This window comes from Marmota flaviventris, chromosome 8 (assembly GCF_047511675.1).
Source record: "Marmota flaviventris isolate mMarFla1 chromosome 8, mMarFla1.hap1, whole genome shotgun sequence".
In the NCBI taxonomy this organism is placed as follows: domain Eukaryota; kingdom Metazoa; phylum Chordata; class Mammalia; order Rodentia; family Sciuridae; genus Marmota; species Marmota flaviventris.
Window position 1 is genome coordinate 134355035 of NC_092505.1, and position 19467 is coordinate 134374501.

The 19467-nt window shown below is 38.5% G+C and overlaps 1 protein-coding gene across 8 annotated transcripts in view; it reads right to left on the reverse strand.

The window, feature by feature from the left end:
- Window positions 1-794: 794 nt before the first annotated feature.
- Iho1 (interactor of HORMAD1 1) overlaps window positions 795-19467 on the reverse strand; it is a 52380-nt gene continuing 33707 nt past the window's right edge. For 5 of the 8 annotated variants that reach the window (XM_071615729.1, XM_071615734.1, XM_071615728.1 and 2 more), the window contains 4 exons: window positions 14738-14786; window positions 14458-14545; window positions 3045-3148; window positions 795-2552 (listed from right to left, as the gene is read on the reverse strand). In XM_071615729.1, the coding sequence (XP_071471830.1) occupies window positions 1404-2552; window positions 3045-3148; window positions 14458-14545; window positions 14738-14786 (1390 nt within the window). In that variant the 3' untranslated portion in view covers window positions 795-1403. Of the gene's footprint in view, window positions 2553-3044; window positions 3149-14457; window positions 14546-14737; window positions 18449-19467 lie in introns of all 8 variants that reach the window. The other 3 variants (XM_071615733.1, XM_071615732.1, XM_071615731.1) reach the window with 2 other exon arrangements.

A 19467-nucleotide genomic window follows, 5' to 3' on the forward strand; every position in this document is an offset into this window, starting at 1 on the left:
TAACACTTAATAGGCACCTGTAGTCACTCTGGGAATTGGTGAAACTTGGTGTGGCTGGACTTCTTCCTCCCATACTTTCTTTGCACTAGCAATGAAAATCATCAGGGGAGGCAATGGAATCCACAGAGGGCAGGTGAGCAGACAGCCAGTGTAGCCCACAGGAAGAAGAGGCCAGGGCAGCTTGAGGCAGAACCCATATCTGAACTTCTTGGCCTCAGAAAATTACTGTGATTGACCATGGGTCCCAGTACAGACCACAGGAGGCCCATGGTCTGAAAATGAGAGTGAGAACAGCTTAGGCTGGTGTCTGACACCCATGCCAAGGGTGTCTGTCACAGTCAAATTCAACTCCTCCAAATTTTTATGGGACACACCTCCCTGAAAATAAAGAATAAAAAATCAAGAATGACTGCTTTCTGAAACAGTCTTTTGGCAACTCAGTCTGCAACCCAGTGGCCCCGGTGTCACTGAGTTAGGGTTAGGGTTAGGGTTTAAGGTTAGTGTCATTTACACTGGGGCCACTGAGTTGTATTGGAAATGGACAAATCCTTGAAATTTTTCATCCCATGAGGATTTTCACTTTCTTAGAAAATAGGATAAAAAACCAGTTTGAATGGGGTGTTGTTTATTCAAATCATCTATGAGAGCCTTAGAAAATAAAAATATGGTATCTTGTCAATTTGTTTTCTTAAACTTTAGAAAAAATTGAACTGAGGGGTCAGTTCAATAAACTTAATGAAAAAAACACATACTTTTTAAAGGTTTTATATTTTTTATTACAAAAGAAACACGGAAGAAAATCTCATGTATGTGGCTTAGAACTATAGTGCTCTGAACAGTAGTTTTGTGCATATTACCTCTCTTTCGTTGGCAGCCTTAATACTGTTCAGCAGAAGACTGACTTAGTGTGTCCTGTATAATATGCCCACTGGTTAAACAATGAAAATTCTAATATAACTAGATCAAGATAGAAAAAAATCCCAAGGTCTGGAAAGGTATTGATCATGTGCAGGAAATATTTTGAAGATGATAAATATGATGTTTGGGAGTCATGTTGCCACAGTACCAGTTTCATGAGAGCCCCTCTGCTACACAATATTCAAGGAAGCTCTCCCCACTTTCACCAAGTACCCTCTCTCCCAATGCCCCCACCACCAGGCCGTTATTTCATATTTATCACCACTGGAGATCACTGTCTCCAAATTTCTTTCCAATAATTAAGGATGCATTTGTCTGTTATGCCCTTGTCATAGGCAACATCTGATACCCAGAGAGTTGATCCTACCCCTGCCTCCCACTGAGCCCTTCCTAGCAAGGCCTCTCACCCTATCAACCAGTCAAGAATTCTCTAATTTGTCTTTCTACCTGAGCTCAATAAACCAACTGAAGTCACTGTTGGATGGTCAGAAGTCATCATCACTGCTATCAAAACCCAGGTCATAAAGCAAATTCTTCCCTGTCTCCTTGCATGGAGGAGACTCTGAATTTCCAAGGTTGAGGTCACTGAACCAGCGCATTTGGTGGTCCCCCTGGGAGCTACTGGAATGCAGATCTTTGTTTTGGGAAGAACATTCAGGAAACTTTGAGAGGCTCCCTTGCACTGCTGGTGCTATTTTACTGGACTTGACAGTTCCTCCCAGAACATGGCAGACTGATTTTGTGGAGCTTCTGGGACCCCGCAGATGCAGAGGCTGAGCAAGGGGTTCCTGCTGCTCCGTAGGGGGAATTCGTTCATCAGAAACTGGAGACTGGGGATTCTGATATTTATAACTGAAAATACAGGTCTTACTTGGGGTTTGTTCTCTCTTCCTTGCAAACCTGCCTCTCTGGGTTTTCCTGGTCGGCTGCCTTTTGCATTTCCTCCCTCTTTCTACAGTCCTGCCTTTCTGTTCAGTTTCCAACTGTTCACTAGGGGCACAAGAGAATATGCTTTTTGCTTGATATTCTGGGCAGAGATTCTTAATGCTCATTGCAAAGTTGTGTAAATCCAGGGATATGAGCTGTGAAGTTCCTTGGTAAAGCAGGTCACTGTCACCAAGAACTTTATAGCCTGGGATTCTGGAGCCACGGTTCTTGGAATCTGCTTTAGTAATTGCCCAATTTTTGCAATTAGTCTGTACTGACTTGTCCTTTACATGCTCATTTCCTTTACAAGGCCAAAGGGCTGGCAGTGCAACCTCTTTCTGGAGAGCATCACCCTTTGCTCCCTTACCCATGATACCAAATTCCCTAGTCACTAGGGAGCCTGTACTTGGGTTTCCTGCAGCAGTGTGAGCCTGGGCCTGCCACATAACCAGCTCCTCAGAGGCATATTTTTCCTGCCTGGTGAAATTGAGGCTCTGGGTCAGACTTGGTGAAGTCTGAGAAGTGTTGTCTTTCACATGCTCAGGTATCTGAGGCACCAAGATCAATCTCTTCAGTTCTGCTAGGACACTGGGCACATTCAGCTTGTGTAGCTGTTCACACAGTTGCTGGAAGTCCTTACTCTGCTGGGCAACTAAAACTTCCAGGTTCTCCAGGTTGGATTTCATTTCTATAAACTCTGCTTGTCTCTGGGGAAAAGCAGTGAGAAAAAGAGAGTGATGGAATATAAGTCAGAGTGCACAATAAAATGTGAGAACAAACCACTGGACAAAGTCATGTCCCTTTCAGGGTACCTCACAGGGTAAGGATAACTATACTCTGGAGCAGGGTCCTGGGCCCTACATCCTACCAAGGAACCCTGGGGAAGGAAAATAGCCTATACCCAAGTTCTTTTCTAAAAGGCTTGTGCAGACCTCTGGTCTTTGCTGAAATTTCACAACTTTTTTTTTTAAAGTTTTTAGTTGTAGCCACATCCCCAGCCCTATTTTGTATTTTACATAAAAACAAATAAATAAAATACCTTTATTTTATTTGTTTTTATGTGGTGCTGAGGATTGAACCCAGAGCCTTGCATGTGCTAGGTGAGTACTCTACTGCTGAGCCACAACCCCAGCCCAAAATTTCACAACTTTAAAGGTAATTCTCTGAGTCTTAGTGAAAAGGTTGGGGTTTATACTTACAGTTTCAAATTTCTTCTGTATCTCAAGAATAGCTTGCTCCACATTGCTTTTCTCTTGCACTGCCTCAAATATCAGGTCACTCTGGGACCGTGCAGTATCTTGCACTAAATACAAAAAAATGACAGTTCACCACATGACGACTGTGGTATACACCTCCTGCCCACACTGACATGGACTATTGAACCTTCTCTTCTAGCACTCAGGAGACTCTGTTCTAGAACAGAGTGCTTTCTTCACAGCCTCTATTGCCCTCCTTCCCTGAGAAGATTCTAGCCTGGATTGGCATCTACAGAGGACCCTGAGAATCTGATGCCCTTGGGCCCTGTCATGAGAGTGGGGTTTTTTTGTTTGTTTGTTTTGTGGTGCTGGGGATAGAACTCAGAGCACTTGCTCTATCACTGAACTGCACCCCCAGCCCAAGAATGATGTTTATAGAATAAACATATTATCCTGCCCCCTCTGACATTGGTTCAATTGCATTCATTCTACTGGCCACTGAACAAAATCCAAATTTTTCTTTATTTTTTTATGGTACTAAGGATTGAACCCATGGATGCTCTACAACATAACTGCCCCCCCCCCCCGCCTTTTTTAAAGAGAAGAACTTTTTTTTTTTTTTTTAACTTGTAGATGGACACAATACCTTTATTTTTTTATGTGGTGCTAAGGATCGAACCCAGTGCCTCACACAGGCCAGGCAAATGTTCTACCACTAAGCTACAATCCCAGACCCATAACTGCCCTTTTTATTTTGAGATAGGTTCTAAGTTGCTGAGGCTGGCCTGAAACTTGTGATCCTTCTGCCTCAGCCTCCCAAGTTACTGGGATTATAGGCACGTGCCACAGTGCTTGGCAGTTCAGATCTTTAAACTGGCTAACAAGGGCTTACTTCTCCTTCCCCATTTCTTATCTTTGGCCTTCCCTCAGCTTGGAGTATTCCTACTTGTATCTCTGTCACTTCCCTCTTCCCTACAACTACCACCCTAGTCCAACTAATTCCTTTTCTGGTAATAGGCAGACTAGTCAAATTTAGGGATGAAATAAAGACTTCCCTAAGGTATTTCTATTTTACCTAAAGTATTAAATCATGGAGGAAAGAATGGCACCAACAGTAAAAAAGAGCATGTTCCAAAAGAATTACCATGAATTCAGCATGACTAAAGCATGGTGAGCATAGGACCAAGTAGCCTGAGTGGAGGCAGGCCACAGCTGGACAGAAGGGTATTTGTGCCATGTCAAGATTTGTGGACTTGATTTGTGGACTGATACCCTGATACAGTTAAGCAAAGAATTGGCATGATTGAATTGTCTCTCTCTTTTCAGTACTGGGGATTGAGCTCAGGAGCATTTGACCTCTGAGCCACATCCCAGCCCTATTTTGTATTTTACTTAGAGACATAAAATACACTTAGCACCTCGCTGTTGCTGAGATTGGCTTTGAACTCTCCTGAGCCACTGGGATTACCAGCTTGTGCCACAGTACCAGCTTGCGTTTGCTCTTTAAAAGGAGAACTGTTTCAGTGATTTGAATGATAAACTGCAGGGTGAAAGTGCAGAACAGAGATCAGAAATTACTTAAATAAAACCACAATCATGTTAAGAATATTAAAGTGAGATATAGCTCTGTTGGTAGAGTGCTTGCCTCACATGCAGAGTACTTGCCTAACATCGTCAGCAACACACACACACACACACACACACACACACACACACAAAGAGGGAGAGAGAGAAAGAAAGACTATTAAAGCATAGAGCTTTATATTTATATCATAGGAATATGATTGAGTTTAGAAACAATCAGAAGTTTTCCACCCCACCCTGCATCCTGGGACACTTAACTGAGCCACACTTGCAGCCCTTTTTTATTTTTTATTTTGAGACAGGATCTTGTTAAGTTGCTGAGGCTGGCATTGAACCTGCAATACTCCTGCTTAAGCCTCCCGAGCTGCTGAGATTATAGGTATGAGCCACTGCAACTGGCCAGATGTTCTTTTTAATCTTATTCAGGCACATTTCAAACTCTATCAGAAGAGAATAAAGAATTGTAATGGCTATTTCAAAACCCTTCTTTTAGATTTTTCTACTTTGGTAAACACACTGCAAATATTTTCAGTTCACATACATCTAAATGCATACTAAGTACAATTTATAAATAACCAGGAATAGTACATAATATATTCTTTTTTTGTCTGCTCATAACTATCTAAAATGTTTCAAGATTCTTAACAAAATTTTTTCATTTTAGATGACTAAAAAACAATTTGGCAACATGAGAGTTCTTTAACTCTTCCCAATAAATGGAAGTACTCAGAAGTACATAAATCCTGTTCTCTTTCTTTCTTTGTTTCAGTGCTGGGGATAGAACCCAGGGCCCAGTGCCTGTGTAGGGTAGTTCTCTACCACTAAGTTACACTCCCAGTGCTAGGCCCTGGGTTTTTTGTTTTTTTTAAAAAAGAGAGAGAGAGAGAGAGAATTTTTTTTTTTAAAGAGAGAGTGATAGAGAGGGAGAGAGAGATAATTTTTTAATGTTTATTTTTATTTTTTTAGTTTTCAGTGGACACAACATCTTTGTTTTTTTTTTGTATGTGGTGCTAAGGATCGAACCCGGGCCGCATGCATGCCAGGCGAGTGCGCTACCGCTTGAGCCACATCCCCAGCCCCGAGAGAGAATATTTTAATATTTATTTTTTAGTTTTCGGCGGACACAACATCTTTATTTGTATGTGGTGCTGAGGATCGAACCCAGTGCCGCGCACATGCCAGGCAAGCGCACTACCGCTTGAGCCACATCCCCAGCCCATAGGCCCTGGGTTTTAACTACAATTTTATTTTGTGTGTGTGTGTGTTTTACTGGGGATTCCTCTATCACTGAGCTACATTCTCATCCCATTTTTTATTTTGAGACAGGTTCTCACTCAGTTGCTGAGGCTGGCCTCAACTCGTGATCCTCCTGTCTCAGCCTCATGAGCCATAGGGGTTACAGACATGTGTCACCATGCTCAGCTCTAACTACAGTATTCATCTATCTCTTGTCTCTTTATATCACTTACAGGAAAGGGCAGGGATTTACCAAACAGTACCTAAATAAAAGTTTGTTTGTTTGTTTGTATGATACTGGGATTGAATCCAGAGCCATTTACCACTACATTACCCTTACCATTACTCACTACATTGCTAGGGCTGGCTTCAAACTGGCAATCCTCCTGCCTTCACCTCCTGAGTAACTGCGATTATAGGTGTGAGATATTAAATAATGTACTATTTTTATCTTGCCATGCTGGAGATTGAATCCAGGTCCTTGTGTATGCTATACAACTATTTTACCACTGAGCTCTATCCCCAGTAACTAAATAAAAAAATCTTTGAAGTTCTAGTGACTTACTTCAGAGTTTCTCGTTGAAATAAAACATAATTCCCATCATAAAAGTAGGTTTACATTTCAGTTGTTTCATATTGGCATAAATTCTAGTTAGATTAATAATCTTAGTATAATTAAGTAAACTACCAAAAGGCAACAAGGGAAGTTGTGTATAACCCTGTAATAGGAAAGGCCTTTCTAACAAAGACATAAAACCCAAAGCCAAGAAAAAAAAAATGAGTTTTGTGTCATTGTTAAGTTTATTCCTAGATACTATTTTCTGTAATGGTTTTAAAATGGAATTTCCCCACATTATACTTTCTATTAATTTCTTCCACTTTACTGAATTATCTTATGGTATATGGCACTGTTTTGGTTAATTATCAGAATAACAAGGAAAGATTAAAAAAAGAATCAGACATTTCAACAATGAGTCCAGAATTTGATGACAATGAGCAATGTCTTAGAATTCTGAGGTTGAGGCAAGAGGATTGAAAGTTTGAGACCAGCCTAAGCAATTTAGAAACATCCTATCTCAAAATTTAAGAAGTGCTAGAGATGTAGCTCAGTGCTAGAGTGTTTGCCTAGCATGTATGAGGTTCTTGATTCAATTCCCAGTGGCACAGTAAAATAAAAATAATAAAATATAAAAGTAAAAAGTAAAATAAAATGGGCTAGCAAAGTGTGGTGACACATGCCTGTAATCCCAGTGACTCAGGAGGCTGAGGCAGGAGGATTATAAACTCAAAGCCAGGCTCAGCAATTTAGAGAGGCCATAAGCAGCTTAGCAATACCCTGTCTCAAAATAAAAAAAAATAAAAGGGCTGGGGATGTGGCTCAGTGGTTAAGCACACCTGGTTCTTCAATCCCTAGTATCAGAAAAAAAAAAGGGGGGGGGGGGGTTGGCTAGGGATGAAACTCAGTGGTAGAGTGCTTTTCTAGAATCTAGTATATGTGAGGCCCTGCCTGGCTCAATCCCAGTACCACAAATAATAACAATATCCAAATAAACACAAGGAATTCAAATAGTAATAGAAGACATTTCAAACATGCAAAGTATCACGTGTACCTTTTCTCGAAATGCTGCTGGGAGATGTGCATCATCAAAACACAATACCCAGAAAAAAAAAGTGAAAGTGAAAAAGAAAAATGCAGTACACAGTAGTGCACACCTATAATCTCATCTACTCGGGAAGCTGAGGCAGGAGGATCATAAATTCAAAGCCAGCATGGGCAACTTATCAAGACCCTGTCTCAAAATAAAATAAAAAAGGACTCACTCATTCTTAAGATTATAGCAATGAGAGGCTGGGGTTGTAGCTCAGTGGTAGAGCACTCGTCTAGCACATGCAAGGCCCTGGGTTTGATCCTCGGATCACATAAAAATAAATAAATAGAATGAAGGCATTGTGTCCAACTACATCTAAAAAATAAATATTAAAAAAAAAAAAGATTACAGCAGTGAGCCAGGCGTGGTGGTGCACACCTATAATCCCAGTGGCTCTGAAGGCAGTGAGACACTGTCTCTAAATAAAATACAAAATAGGGCTGGGAATGTGGCTCAGTGGTTGAGTGCCCCCTGAGTTTAATCCCTAGTAAATTCCCCCACCCCCCCAAAAAAAAAAAAGATTACAGCAATAGCTTGAAGGGGGGATTGTTGATGCCTGGGACCAACATTTTGGAAGTATATTATGAACACGTTTTTGTTAAAAATCTTAAAAGTGCATGAAGAAGTAAACAAATGAAGAATAAAAAATGATGCCTTAAACATAAATAAAAGGGTTAGAGATGTAGCTTTGTAGTAGAGTGCTTGCTTAGAATGTGAATGTGCTAGGTCTCTGAGTTCAATTCCTAGTATCAGAAAAACTAAACAAAAACCCCAATAACAAAAACTTTTCATTCGAAGTGGTGGCATTCACCTGTAGTCCCAGCAACCTAGAGGCTGAGGTAGGAAGATAACATCTATCCCTGGATTGAGTCAAAATTAGACAATATGAGACAAAGACTGGGACAATGAAAAACCATTGGGCACAACAAACCATTAACCTTTACAGCATAGCATGTTCCTTCTCTACTCTTTGTACTCTTTTCCTAAACCCATCATGAGACCCTGATAAAAACACAGAAGCAGAATGTTGGTACAAGATAAAATTGTTACTAGGGGAAAACCTAAATAAATGCCTTAGATTCACTTGCTCTTAGTCAACTTAAAAAGTCACTAATTTTGTAGGTCAGACAGCTGGGCAATACTTTAAATTAGTTTGCCACTAGTTTTTTTGTTGTTGTTGTTGGGGAGGGGCGGGCGGCTACCAGGAATTGAACTCAGGGGCACTTGACCACTGAGCCACATTCCCAGCCCCATTTTGTATTTTGAGACAGGGTCTCACTGAGTTGCTTAGCACCTCGCTTTTGCTGGGGCTGGCTTTGAACTCATAATTCTCCTGTCTGAGCCTCCCAAACTGCTGAGATTATAGGCATGCACCACCGTGCCTGGCATTCACATCAGTTTTGATGATATCTCTGACATGTTGGTTATGATGATGATAATGGTTCCTAGGTTACTTTTCAGGGATTTGAAGGCCACCTTTGCTGAAGAACACTGTTTTTTTTTTTAAATATTTATTTTTTAGTTGTAGTTGAACACAATACCTTTATTTTATTATTTTTACATGGTGCTAAGGTTCAAACCCAGATCCTTGTATGTGCTAGGTGAGCACTCTGCTGCTGAGCCACAGCCTCAGCCTCAAGAACACCGTCTCTTAAGTTGAGCCTGCAGACATCTGATGGGAGAATAGTATGGGATTTCTGTATTCATGCTATGTATGTCCCCTTTTCGGCCTTAACATTTGAGTCAGGCTCTACTTGGCTCTGCACATCCTGTTGGAGCTGATATGAAAAAGCAACCTTGTGCTTTTTCAGGAGCTATATCAGCCCAAGTACCCAAAGTCTTTCAGCCCTAACATAGAGCTCAGATCAAGTCACAACGCCAGGATATTTGCACAGAATGATGGCACCACCTATAAAGAGTCCTAGGACAATTCCATGATTGCTTATAGTCTAAATTTTGCATAAGAATAAACATCTTTTGGAAACATGCTCCTTGCGACAAATCAATAAAAGCTTGTATCTCCTATCACAGAGTAATCAGCTTCCTCATTGGTGCTGCTCACTTCAGTTGAAGCCCTAGTTACCCCCTTATCTTGCCTATATATTCATGCTTGCTTTATTAAATTTCATTTCTATTGTCACTAAGCCAAAAGTTCCTATCTCCAGTATAAAAAATATTGAATGATCTTCCTACTGGAAATAACTGGGAGTGGAGAAAAGTTTTTTTAATTATATAGTAATAATAATTACTATCATAATTTTGCTATATATATGCTTGTGGGTTTTTTTTTTTTTTTTTTTTTTGGAGGGGTTGTATTGGGGATTGAACTTGAACCTAGGGGCCACTTAACCACTGAGCCACAACACATCCCCAGCCCTTTTTTATATTTTATTTAGAGATGGGGTCTTGCTGAGTTGCTTAGGGCCTCATTAAGTTGCTGAGCCTGGCTTTGAACTCATGATCCTCCTGGCTCAGCCCCCTGAGATGCTGGAATTACAGGCATGTGCCACCATGCCCGACTGGTGTTATTTTTATACAGGGAGGTAACAGCTTTGCAGCAAAAATAAGGAACAATTCAATAATAAAATTACATCCAAATTCTTCAATTTAAAAAGAATATTTGAGAAAGCAAATTTCTGCTACTTCTCAACACAAGTACAATTCCATGTGTTGATCAATTAGAAAGAGACTATTATACTTATTTAGGTATGGAATTCCTGCTCTTAAACAAATATTTTCCAGCCAGGTGTGGTGACACACTCCTGTAATCCCAGTGGCCTCAGAAATTTAGCAAGACTTCGTCTCTAAATAGAATACAAAAAAAAAAAAAAAAAGGGCTGTGAATGTGGCTCAGTGGTTAAGTACCCCTGGGTTCAACCCCTGGTACCAAAAAATAAAAACAAAAAACCCCAGAAACACACAAAAATATTTTTCAGACATCCATGTAGGCATATGTAATTATCCTTCCCTAGAAGAGTTCCTAAATAGCAAGTTTTTGTTTTTGTTTTTTCTCAACAGTGGATATTACTGATCTTCACAAAAGCAGAGGATAAGAAAACCAAGCAAAGTGTTCAATTCTTGATTAAGGGCTCAGAAAGCATCTGTCTGTCATATATTTTGTCCTTGTTCCCAAGGAAACACATTTGGATTCTTCTTTACTGGAGCTTTTGTATCAAGCTCATTACCTCCAGATTCTTTTTGTTGTTGTTGTTGTTGATTGGACCTTTATTTTATTCATTTATTTATATGTGCTGAGAATTGAATCCAGTGCTTGCTAGGCAAGGTCTTTACTACTGAGCCACAACCCCAGCCCAAATTCTATCCATTTTTTAGAAAATATTTAATTATGAAAATAACCCAAGGTCTTAGGATATGGCTCAGTGGTACAGTACTTGCCTAGCATGTACAAAGACTTGAACTGGGTCTCTAGCACCACAAAACAAACAAAACAAAACCCCTCAAAACCACAGGGAGGGTGTGGTCACACATGCCTGCAATTCCAGTGACTCGGAAGGCTGAGGTAGGAGGATTACAAGTTTGAGGCCAGCCTCAGCAATTTAGCATGGTCCTATTAACAACTTAGAAAGACCCTGCCTCAAAATAAAAAATATAAAAGGGCTGGGGAGGTGGCTCAATGTCTGAGCACCCCTGGGTTCAATCCCCAGCACAACAAACAAATCATAAAAAACCCTCAAATCCTTAACAATATATGTAAGCATATGATGATTTAGTCTCTTCCATGCAGACCTTAACCCAGCTTCCTGGATTTAATTGAAGCAGTTTTTGGAATTTTATGTATTTTTCCATGTATATATTATGAATCCTGAGTGTGTGTGTGTGTGTTCTCTAGAAAACTCATGTCATTTCTGCTTTGACTATAAACATCAGGTATTTTTAGTTTTTGTGTAAAAATCCCATTTAAAATCCATTTCTATATTCTGGACCATATTTCTTTTTACATGTTAAGCATTTTTAAAAATTCATTTCTATTTTAGCAGCTTAAGTGCTCAATTGAGAGATGCAACTAGGAAAAAATTGTATTTGCACTGATGACAGCAATTTTCCTTTCACTCTCTAGTTCTGTTCTCCCTGCTGTGCTGCTGAGAGAAAGAGGAAAGATCTGGGAACCACCCTATATAACAGGAGACCCGTTAGTCCTCTTCCCTTTTGGGGGAAACATCTTTCCCAGTTTTCACTGGCTGGATGCATCCCCCTGCAAATCTGTCCTGGAGCAAACTATGCACATGAATAGTACCTATCCATAACAGTGAACAGATATTTCTGTTTCATCATGTTCATATAAGTGGATCTTACCTTTCTGAACAATTTTTTTAAATATTTATTTTTTTAGTTGTAGTTGGACCCAATACTTTTATTTTATTTATTTTTATATGGTGCTGAGGATCGAAGCCAAGGACTCACATGTGCTAGGCGAGCGCCCTACCACGGAGCTACAACCCCAGCCCCTCTTAACAATTTTTTTATGGTTTGCTTGAAAAGGCTTTTTTCACAATGTAAAATTATAAAAATGCTGTCCACGTTTTCTTCTAGTTTCTTATGATTTAATCATCACACTTAACATATTGATTTATATATGAATTTTAATTTTTTGATATCCGTTACTCCTTTTTACTTTCCTATTGATCATATAGATAATTAATTTTCAATAAAAGTAATACTATGCTCCACTTAACTGATCCACCTAAACTCAAAAGTAAAGTAGGGTAAATAATTTTATTATGTTGGTCCTTTGTATCATTAGATGAAGAATTGAAGTTAGATTAGATGGCTTCAGTGACGCTTCTGTCTGGGCAGGCAGACTGTGACTGAGAAAAGATTTCATGATCTTACTCTATGAAGGCACAAGGCACATAATACAAGACAGCACTTCCACATAATAACTTTACTTCTCCTTTTCTTGATATGAGTATAGTGAGTGAGGGCCTGGCCACCATATGATAGAAGATTTATCTGATTGCTTTTCTATTGCTGAGTTGCTTAGGGCCTCACTAAGTTGCTGAAGCTGGCTTTTCTATGCCTGATCATTACTTACAAAAAAAAAAAAAAGAAGAAGAAGAATTCTGAACAGGCTACCTGTGCCTATTTTCAAGAATGACCTGGATTTATATTTTTTCCCTTTTGTTCTTTTTGTTTGTTCTTTGTGTTTGTATGTGTGTGTGTCGGGGGGTGTTGGAGATTGAACCCATGGCCTTGTGCATGCTAGGCAAGCATTCTACCACTGAGCTATACCCTCAGTCCCATGGCTTTCTAATTAATATGATGCCAATATATTTGTTGTTGTTTGCTCTTTCAGTGTCGGTCCTCCTGAGTCTTACTCTCTGAAAGTTAAGGAAGGAATCATTAAGGACCAAAGATCAGAATTCATTTCTAGTGTTTTCTGTTTCTTAATCTCATATTGGGATCTTTGGCACTTCCATTTCTTTTTCTGGGACTTAAATACCACAATTTGCTGCAACTCTCCTTTTCATACTTCATATAGTTGTTTGTTTTGAAGACAGAGTGTTGCTAAATTACTTAGGACCTTGCTAAGTTGCTGAGGCTGGTCTCAAACTGGTCTCAAACTCCTGAGTAGCTGGAACATATAATTTTAAATGCAGAATAAAACAAGAATGAATTATGGTTTGCAAGAGTATCCCAAAGGCCCATGTGTTAAAAGCTTGGTTTCCAGTCTATGGCACAATTGGGAGGTGGTGGAACCTTTAGGAGGGGAGCCTAGAAGGAATAGGTCATCAGAAACATGCCCTTGAAGGAAGTATGAGGAATTGGCTCTTCCCTGTCTCTTTCTTTGCTTCCCAACTATCATGAAGTAAACAAGCCCCTTCAACCACACGATTCCATTGTGGAACTGTGCCACCACAGGTCCAAAGCAACAGGGCCACATGGGCTTAAGCCTCTGAAGTTGTGAGCCAAAATAAACCTTTCTTCCTATAAGTTGATTACTTCAGATATTTTATCCTAGCAACAGAAAGCTGACTAACAGAGTGCTTTTCTTAGCAACTTACAAATGAGTTATTCTATCACATTATACAAGGGAGCATCCTTAATTTGGTTCTGTTATCTGCCTTGCTATTTCTTATGGGGGTAACAGTCCTAGGGTTCCAGAACCAGTTTCCAATGTACAGTTGCCCTGTGTGTGGGATACCCAGGTTGGAAGCCAGAAGACAGAGTAGTGTTTCTTTGCAGTCAGATTGGGATTAATTTCTAAGCCACACAAGGCTTTGCTTTTTGTAAATCATGAGCAATTCATCTTATGACATTTGAATAAGTTGATTTCAACTTGTTTCAAATAAAAAATAAACAGACAAATGCAAAAAAGATACAGAGGTACAGTCATCTATTTTCTATTTGTTTTAGAAATTAGTGGTTCTAGAGAAGTTTCTACTTAGGGAGAAATATGTATTCGTCTCCTATGCTTATAAGGTCCAGAGCAATGATTTCAATCACATTTAAATCACTAATTAAGGGAGCAGGGGTTTTTATAAACTGCAGCTAAAATTGAGAGTGATGCTGTGATTTACTAAAAGCAACTCTCACTGAAACCTAGGCAACAAGAAGGACAGCAGGTGACTGGAATATTTCTAACTCCTAAGTGGGTAGCGTCTCTATTGGTAGCACAGCCACCAATTCATCTGAGACTCGGGGAGGCTGCTGATTTACTTCAGGCAGTGAGATGAGAACCCTCTGTAGAGATACCTGCCCTGAGACAGCAGGGTTACCTGGTAAAGGATTAGTGCTTCACCAAAGGCATTGTGGGACCAAAGAGGTAGATCCCACTGTCCATCTCTTTAGGGCTAACCTCATGCACCCACATCTCATGTGAAACACTATATGGAATCACACTCCTTGAAACCTGGCTAGGGTTAGAAAGTTCATGTTCACCATTTGCTGATGCCTTCTGCTGATAAATACAAACATGAGAGACTCACATGTCTTAGCCACATTCTCCAAAGAATCCAAAATAGATTGGCTTCTTGAACTGAGATGTTCCTCAGACTTTTCCACAGACGTCTGCAACTAAGAAACCCAAAATTAAGAAAACATTCACAGACTGTTGCCTTATTTTACTAACTTGGAGAATTGTCATTTAATGATCAATAAGGGTACTTAAAAATTGTGATTCTACAAGAACTAAAGTCAAGACAGTATAGTTACTAAACTTCTTAAGATGTAAGATGCTCTAACTCCTTAAAATGTAGCTATACTTACCCTATGAATGCTTTCTCTGACCTGGGAAACAAAGTTGTATAGAGTCTCACTAGAATAGGAGAAAAAGAAAAACAACAAAGCTTTGTGAAATATTGAAACAACATGCAACAGAATTGATTCCATGAATATGGCAGGTGTCCATCTAGTATAGCATCAAAATACTGATCAGAGTTGGTGATTCAACCTGAGAAACTTCAGTGCCAGTTGGGGGGAAAAAAAAAGGAGAATGTTAATTGTGACCATTTCCAAGGCAAATCACATTTTTATTTTTAAAATTAACAATATATATATCTTAAATAAGAGTGAATTTTAGCAATAAAGTAGTTACTAGAGAAGGAAAGACCACCTTTCATTTTTACATCAACACTGGCTTCAGAAGTAGTGTTTTTTTTCTAGAAGTCCAAAATTCCTAAACACATTTTTGTCTTACCATTATGTTGACCAAAATAATGAAATTAATATACAGACAATTCTAGGGAAAATATTAATTTTCAATGAAAAAGAAATTATGACATATTTCTCAAATAAACATTCCATTCCTTTTTTTCCAGTACTAAGGATTGAATCTAGGGTCTTACACATGCTAGGCAAGTGGTCTACCACTGCGCTACATCCCCAACTCTTTTTATCTATCTATCTATCTATCTAGATATCTATTTTATTTTGGCACAGGGTCTCATTAAGTTGCTCAGGCTGACTTCAAGCTTGCAATTTCCCTGCCTCAACCTCTTTTTTTTTTTTTAAAGAGAGAGAGAGAGAGAATTTTTTAATATTTATTTTTTAGTTCTCGGCGGACACAACATCTTTGTATGTGGTGCTGAGGATCGAACCCGGGCCACACGCATGCCAGGCGAGCGCGCTACCGCTTGAGCCACATCCCCAGCCCCCTGCCTCAACCTCTTGAGTAGCTGGGATTATAAGACATATGCCACCATGCCCTGCTAAATATCATATTCTTAAAAAGATGAAGACATAGACTGTTATTAATGAAATTCTACAGATTTTGCTTCTTTAATCTATAAAACACAAATAAAAAATCAAATTTTGATATCCAAATATGACAACTCTTCATATTAATTCTGTTAGATATTCTGTAAGACCGACTTTTTTTTTTTAAGTTGTTAATCAACTTTTATCCCATGTTAGGCAAGTGTTCTACCACTGAGCTACAACCTCAGCCCCAAGACTGACTTTTTTTTTTAAATATTTATTTATTTTTTTATTTTTAGCGGACACAACATCTTTGTTTTATGTGGTGCTGAGGATCTAACCCGGGCCGCACGCATGCCAGGCGAGCGCGCTACCGCTTGAGCCACATCCCCAGCCCCCAAGACTGACTTTTTAACAGAAGAATTTTCATGACTGGGAATGTAATTCAGTGGTACAGTACTTGACTACCATGTGCAGGATCCTGAGTTCTATTCCCACCAAAAAACCCAAAAAAATCTAGAACCATATTCTCCATGTGAGAAAGATTGGGATATTGCTTGGAAGCTTTAAAATGAAAAAAGTAAATTAAGAATTTAAGAAGTGAAAGTTGTTATATTATAAAAGCAGAGAACGAGAAAGAGTACCTAGAAATTAGAAATTAAAAATAGCAGAGGGCTTGGGCTGTAGCTCGTTTTTTTGAAAAAATAAATAAAATTGATAAACTCTTAGCCACCCTAATGAAAAGAAGAGAGAATCACTAAAATTCATGATGAAAAAGGAAATATCACAACAAACACTATTGAAATACAGAAGATAATTAGAAACTATTTTGAAAATTTATACTCTGGTAAAATAGAAAATCCTAAAGACACTGACAAATTTCTAGAAACATATGATATGCTCAAACTTAATCAAAAGGACATACATAATTTAAACAGATCAATTTCAAGCAAGGAAATAGAAGACTCCATCAAAAGCTTACCAACTAAGAAAAGCCAGGGACCAGATGGATTCTCAGCTGAGTTCTATAAGACCTTCAAATAATAATTAATACCAATACTCTTCAGGTTATTCCATGAAACAGAAAAGGAGGGAACCCTACCAAACTCATTCTGTAAGGCTAGTATCACTCTGATTCCAAAAGACACATCAAGGGGCTGGGGTTGTGGCTCAGTGGTACAGCGCTCACCTAGCATGAGGCTCTGGGTTCGATCCTCAGCACCACATAAAAATAAATAAATAAAATAAAGATATTGTGTCCAACTAAAGAAATAAATTTTTTAAAAAAGACACATCAAGGAAAGAAAACATCAGACCAATATCCCTGATGAACATAGTGCAAAAATTACCAGTAAAATTCTGGAAAATGACATACAAAAACATATTAAAATGATAGTGCACCACAATCAAGTAGGGTTCATCCCAGGGATGCCAGACTGATTCAACATACAGAAATCAATAAACATAATTCATCACATCAGTAGACTTAAAGACAAGAATCATATGATTATCTCAATAGATGCTAGAAAGCATTTAACAAAAAACAGCACCTCTTCATGTTCAAAACACTAGAAAAACTAGGGATAGTAGAAACAACATACCTCAACATTGTAAAAGCTATCTATGCTAAGCCCAAGGGCAACATCATTTTAAGTGAAGAAAAATTGAAAATATTCCCTCTAAAAACTGGTACAAGAGAGGGATATCCTCTTTTACCACTTCTATTCAACAGTCCTTGAAACTTTAGCTAGAGCAATCAGACAGATGAAAGAAATTAAAGGGATACAAACAGGAAAAGAACTCCAACTATCACTATTTGCTGATGACATGATTCTATATTTAGAAGATCCAAATAATTCCATAAGAAAACTTCTAGAACTAATAAATGAATTCAGCAAAGTAGCAGGATATAAAATCAATATCCACAAATCAAATGCATTTCTAATCATAAGTGATGAATCCTCTGCAAGAGAAATTAGAAAAACCACGCCATTCATGATGGCCTCAAAAAAACAAAAACAACAACAACAAAAAAAAAACTTGGGAATCAATCTAACAAAAGAGGTGAAAAACCTCTACAATGAAAACTATAGAACACTAAAGAAAGAAATCGAAGAGACCTCAGAAGATGTAAAGATCTCCCATGCTCTTGGATAGGCAGAATTAATATAATCAAAATGGCCATACTAACAAAACTGTTATACAGATTAAATGCAATTCCTTTAAAAATCCCAATGACAGGGCTGGGGACGTGGTTCAAGCGGTAGCGCGCTTGCCTGGCATGTGCAGGGTGCTGGGTTCGATCCTCAGCACCACATAAAAATAAAATAAAGATGTTGTGTCCACCAAAAAATAAAAAATAAATATTAAAAAATTCTCTCTCTCTCTCTTAAAAAAAATTTAAAAAAAAATCCCAATGACATTCTTCACAGAACCACAAAAAGCAATCATGAAACTCATTTGGAAAAATAAAAAGACCCCAGAATAGCTAAGGCAGTCCTTAGCAAGAAGAGTAAAGCAGGAGGCATAACAATATCAGACCTTAAACTATATTACAGAGCAATTGTAACAAAAATAGCATAGTATTTACCAAAATAGACATGTAGACCAATGGTAAAAAAGAGAAGACACAGAGACAAACCCACATAAATATGGTTATTTCATACTAGACAAAGGTACTAAAAACATACATTGGAGAAAAGATAGCCTCTTCAACAAATGGTGCTGGGAAAACTGGAAATCCATATGTAGTAGAATGAAATTGAACTTCTGTCTCTTACCCTGCACAAAAATCAATTCAAAGTGGATTAATGACTTAGACACTAGAACAGAGACCCTGGGCCTAACAGAAGAAAAAGTAGGCCCAAATCTTCATCATGTTGGCTTAGGATCTGACTTCCTGAACAAGACTCCTAAAGCACAAGAAGTAAAATCAAGAATCAATAAATGAGATAGATTCAAACTCAAAAACTTCTTCTCAGCAAAAAAAAAAAAAAAAAAAATCAATAATGTGATGAGAGTGCCTACAGAATGGGAAAAAAAATCTTTGCCACACCCACCTCAGACAGAGCACTAATATCCAGGATATATAAAGGACTTAAAAACTGGGCCAGGGGCTGGGATTGTGGCTCTGCGGTAGATTGCTCGCCTAGCATGGGCGGAACTCTAGTTCGATCCTCAGCACCACATAAAAATAAAGGCATTGTGTTAAAAAAAAAAAAATGTTAAAAAAAAAGGAAGAAAAAGAAATCTTAAAAAAAAAAAATAAAAACTGGGCCAGAGTTGTGACTCAGTGGTAGAGTGCTTGCCTAGCATGCATGAGGTACAGCGTTTAATCCCCGGCACCACATAAAAATAAATAAATAAAATAAAGGTATTGTGTCCATCTACAACTAAAAAAATATTTTTAAAATACCTCAAAAACATAATAGCAAAAAACCCAAATAACCCAATGAATAAATGGGCTAAGGAAATGAACAGACAATTTACAGAAGAAATATAATCAACCAACAAACATATGAAAAAATGTTCATCATCTCTAACAATTAGAGAAATGCAAATCAAAACTAAGATTTCAATTCACTTATCAAGAATACAAGCAATAATAAGTGTTGGCTAGGATGTGGGGGAAAAGGTACACTCATACATTGTTGGTGGAACTGCAAATTGGTACAACTACTATAGAAAGCAGTATGGAGATAGATACCTCAGGAAATTTGGAATGAATTCACCATTTGACCCAGCTATCCCACTCCTTGGGTTTATACCCAAAGGACTTAAAATCAGCATACTACAGTGAC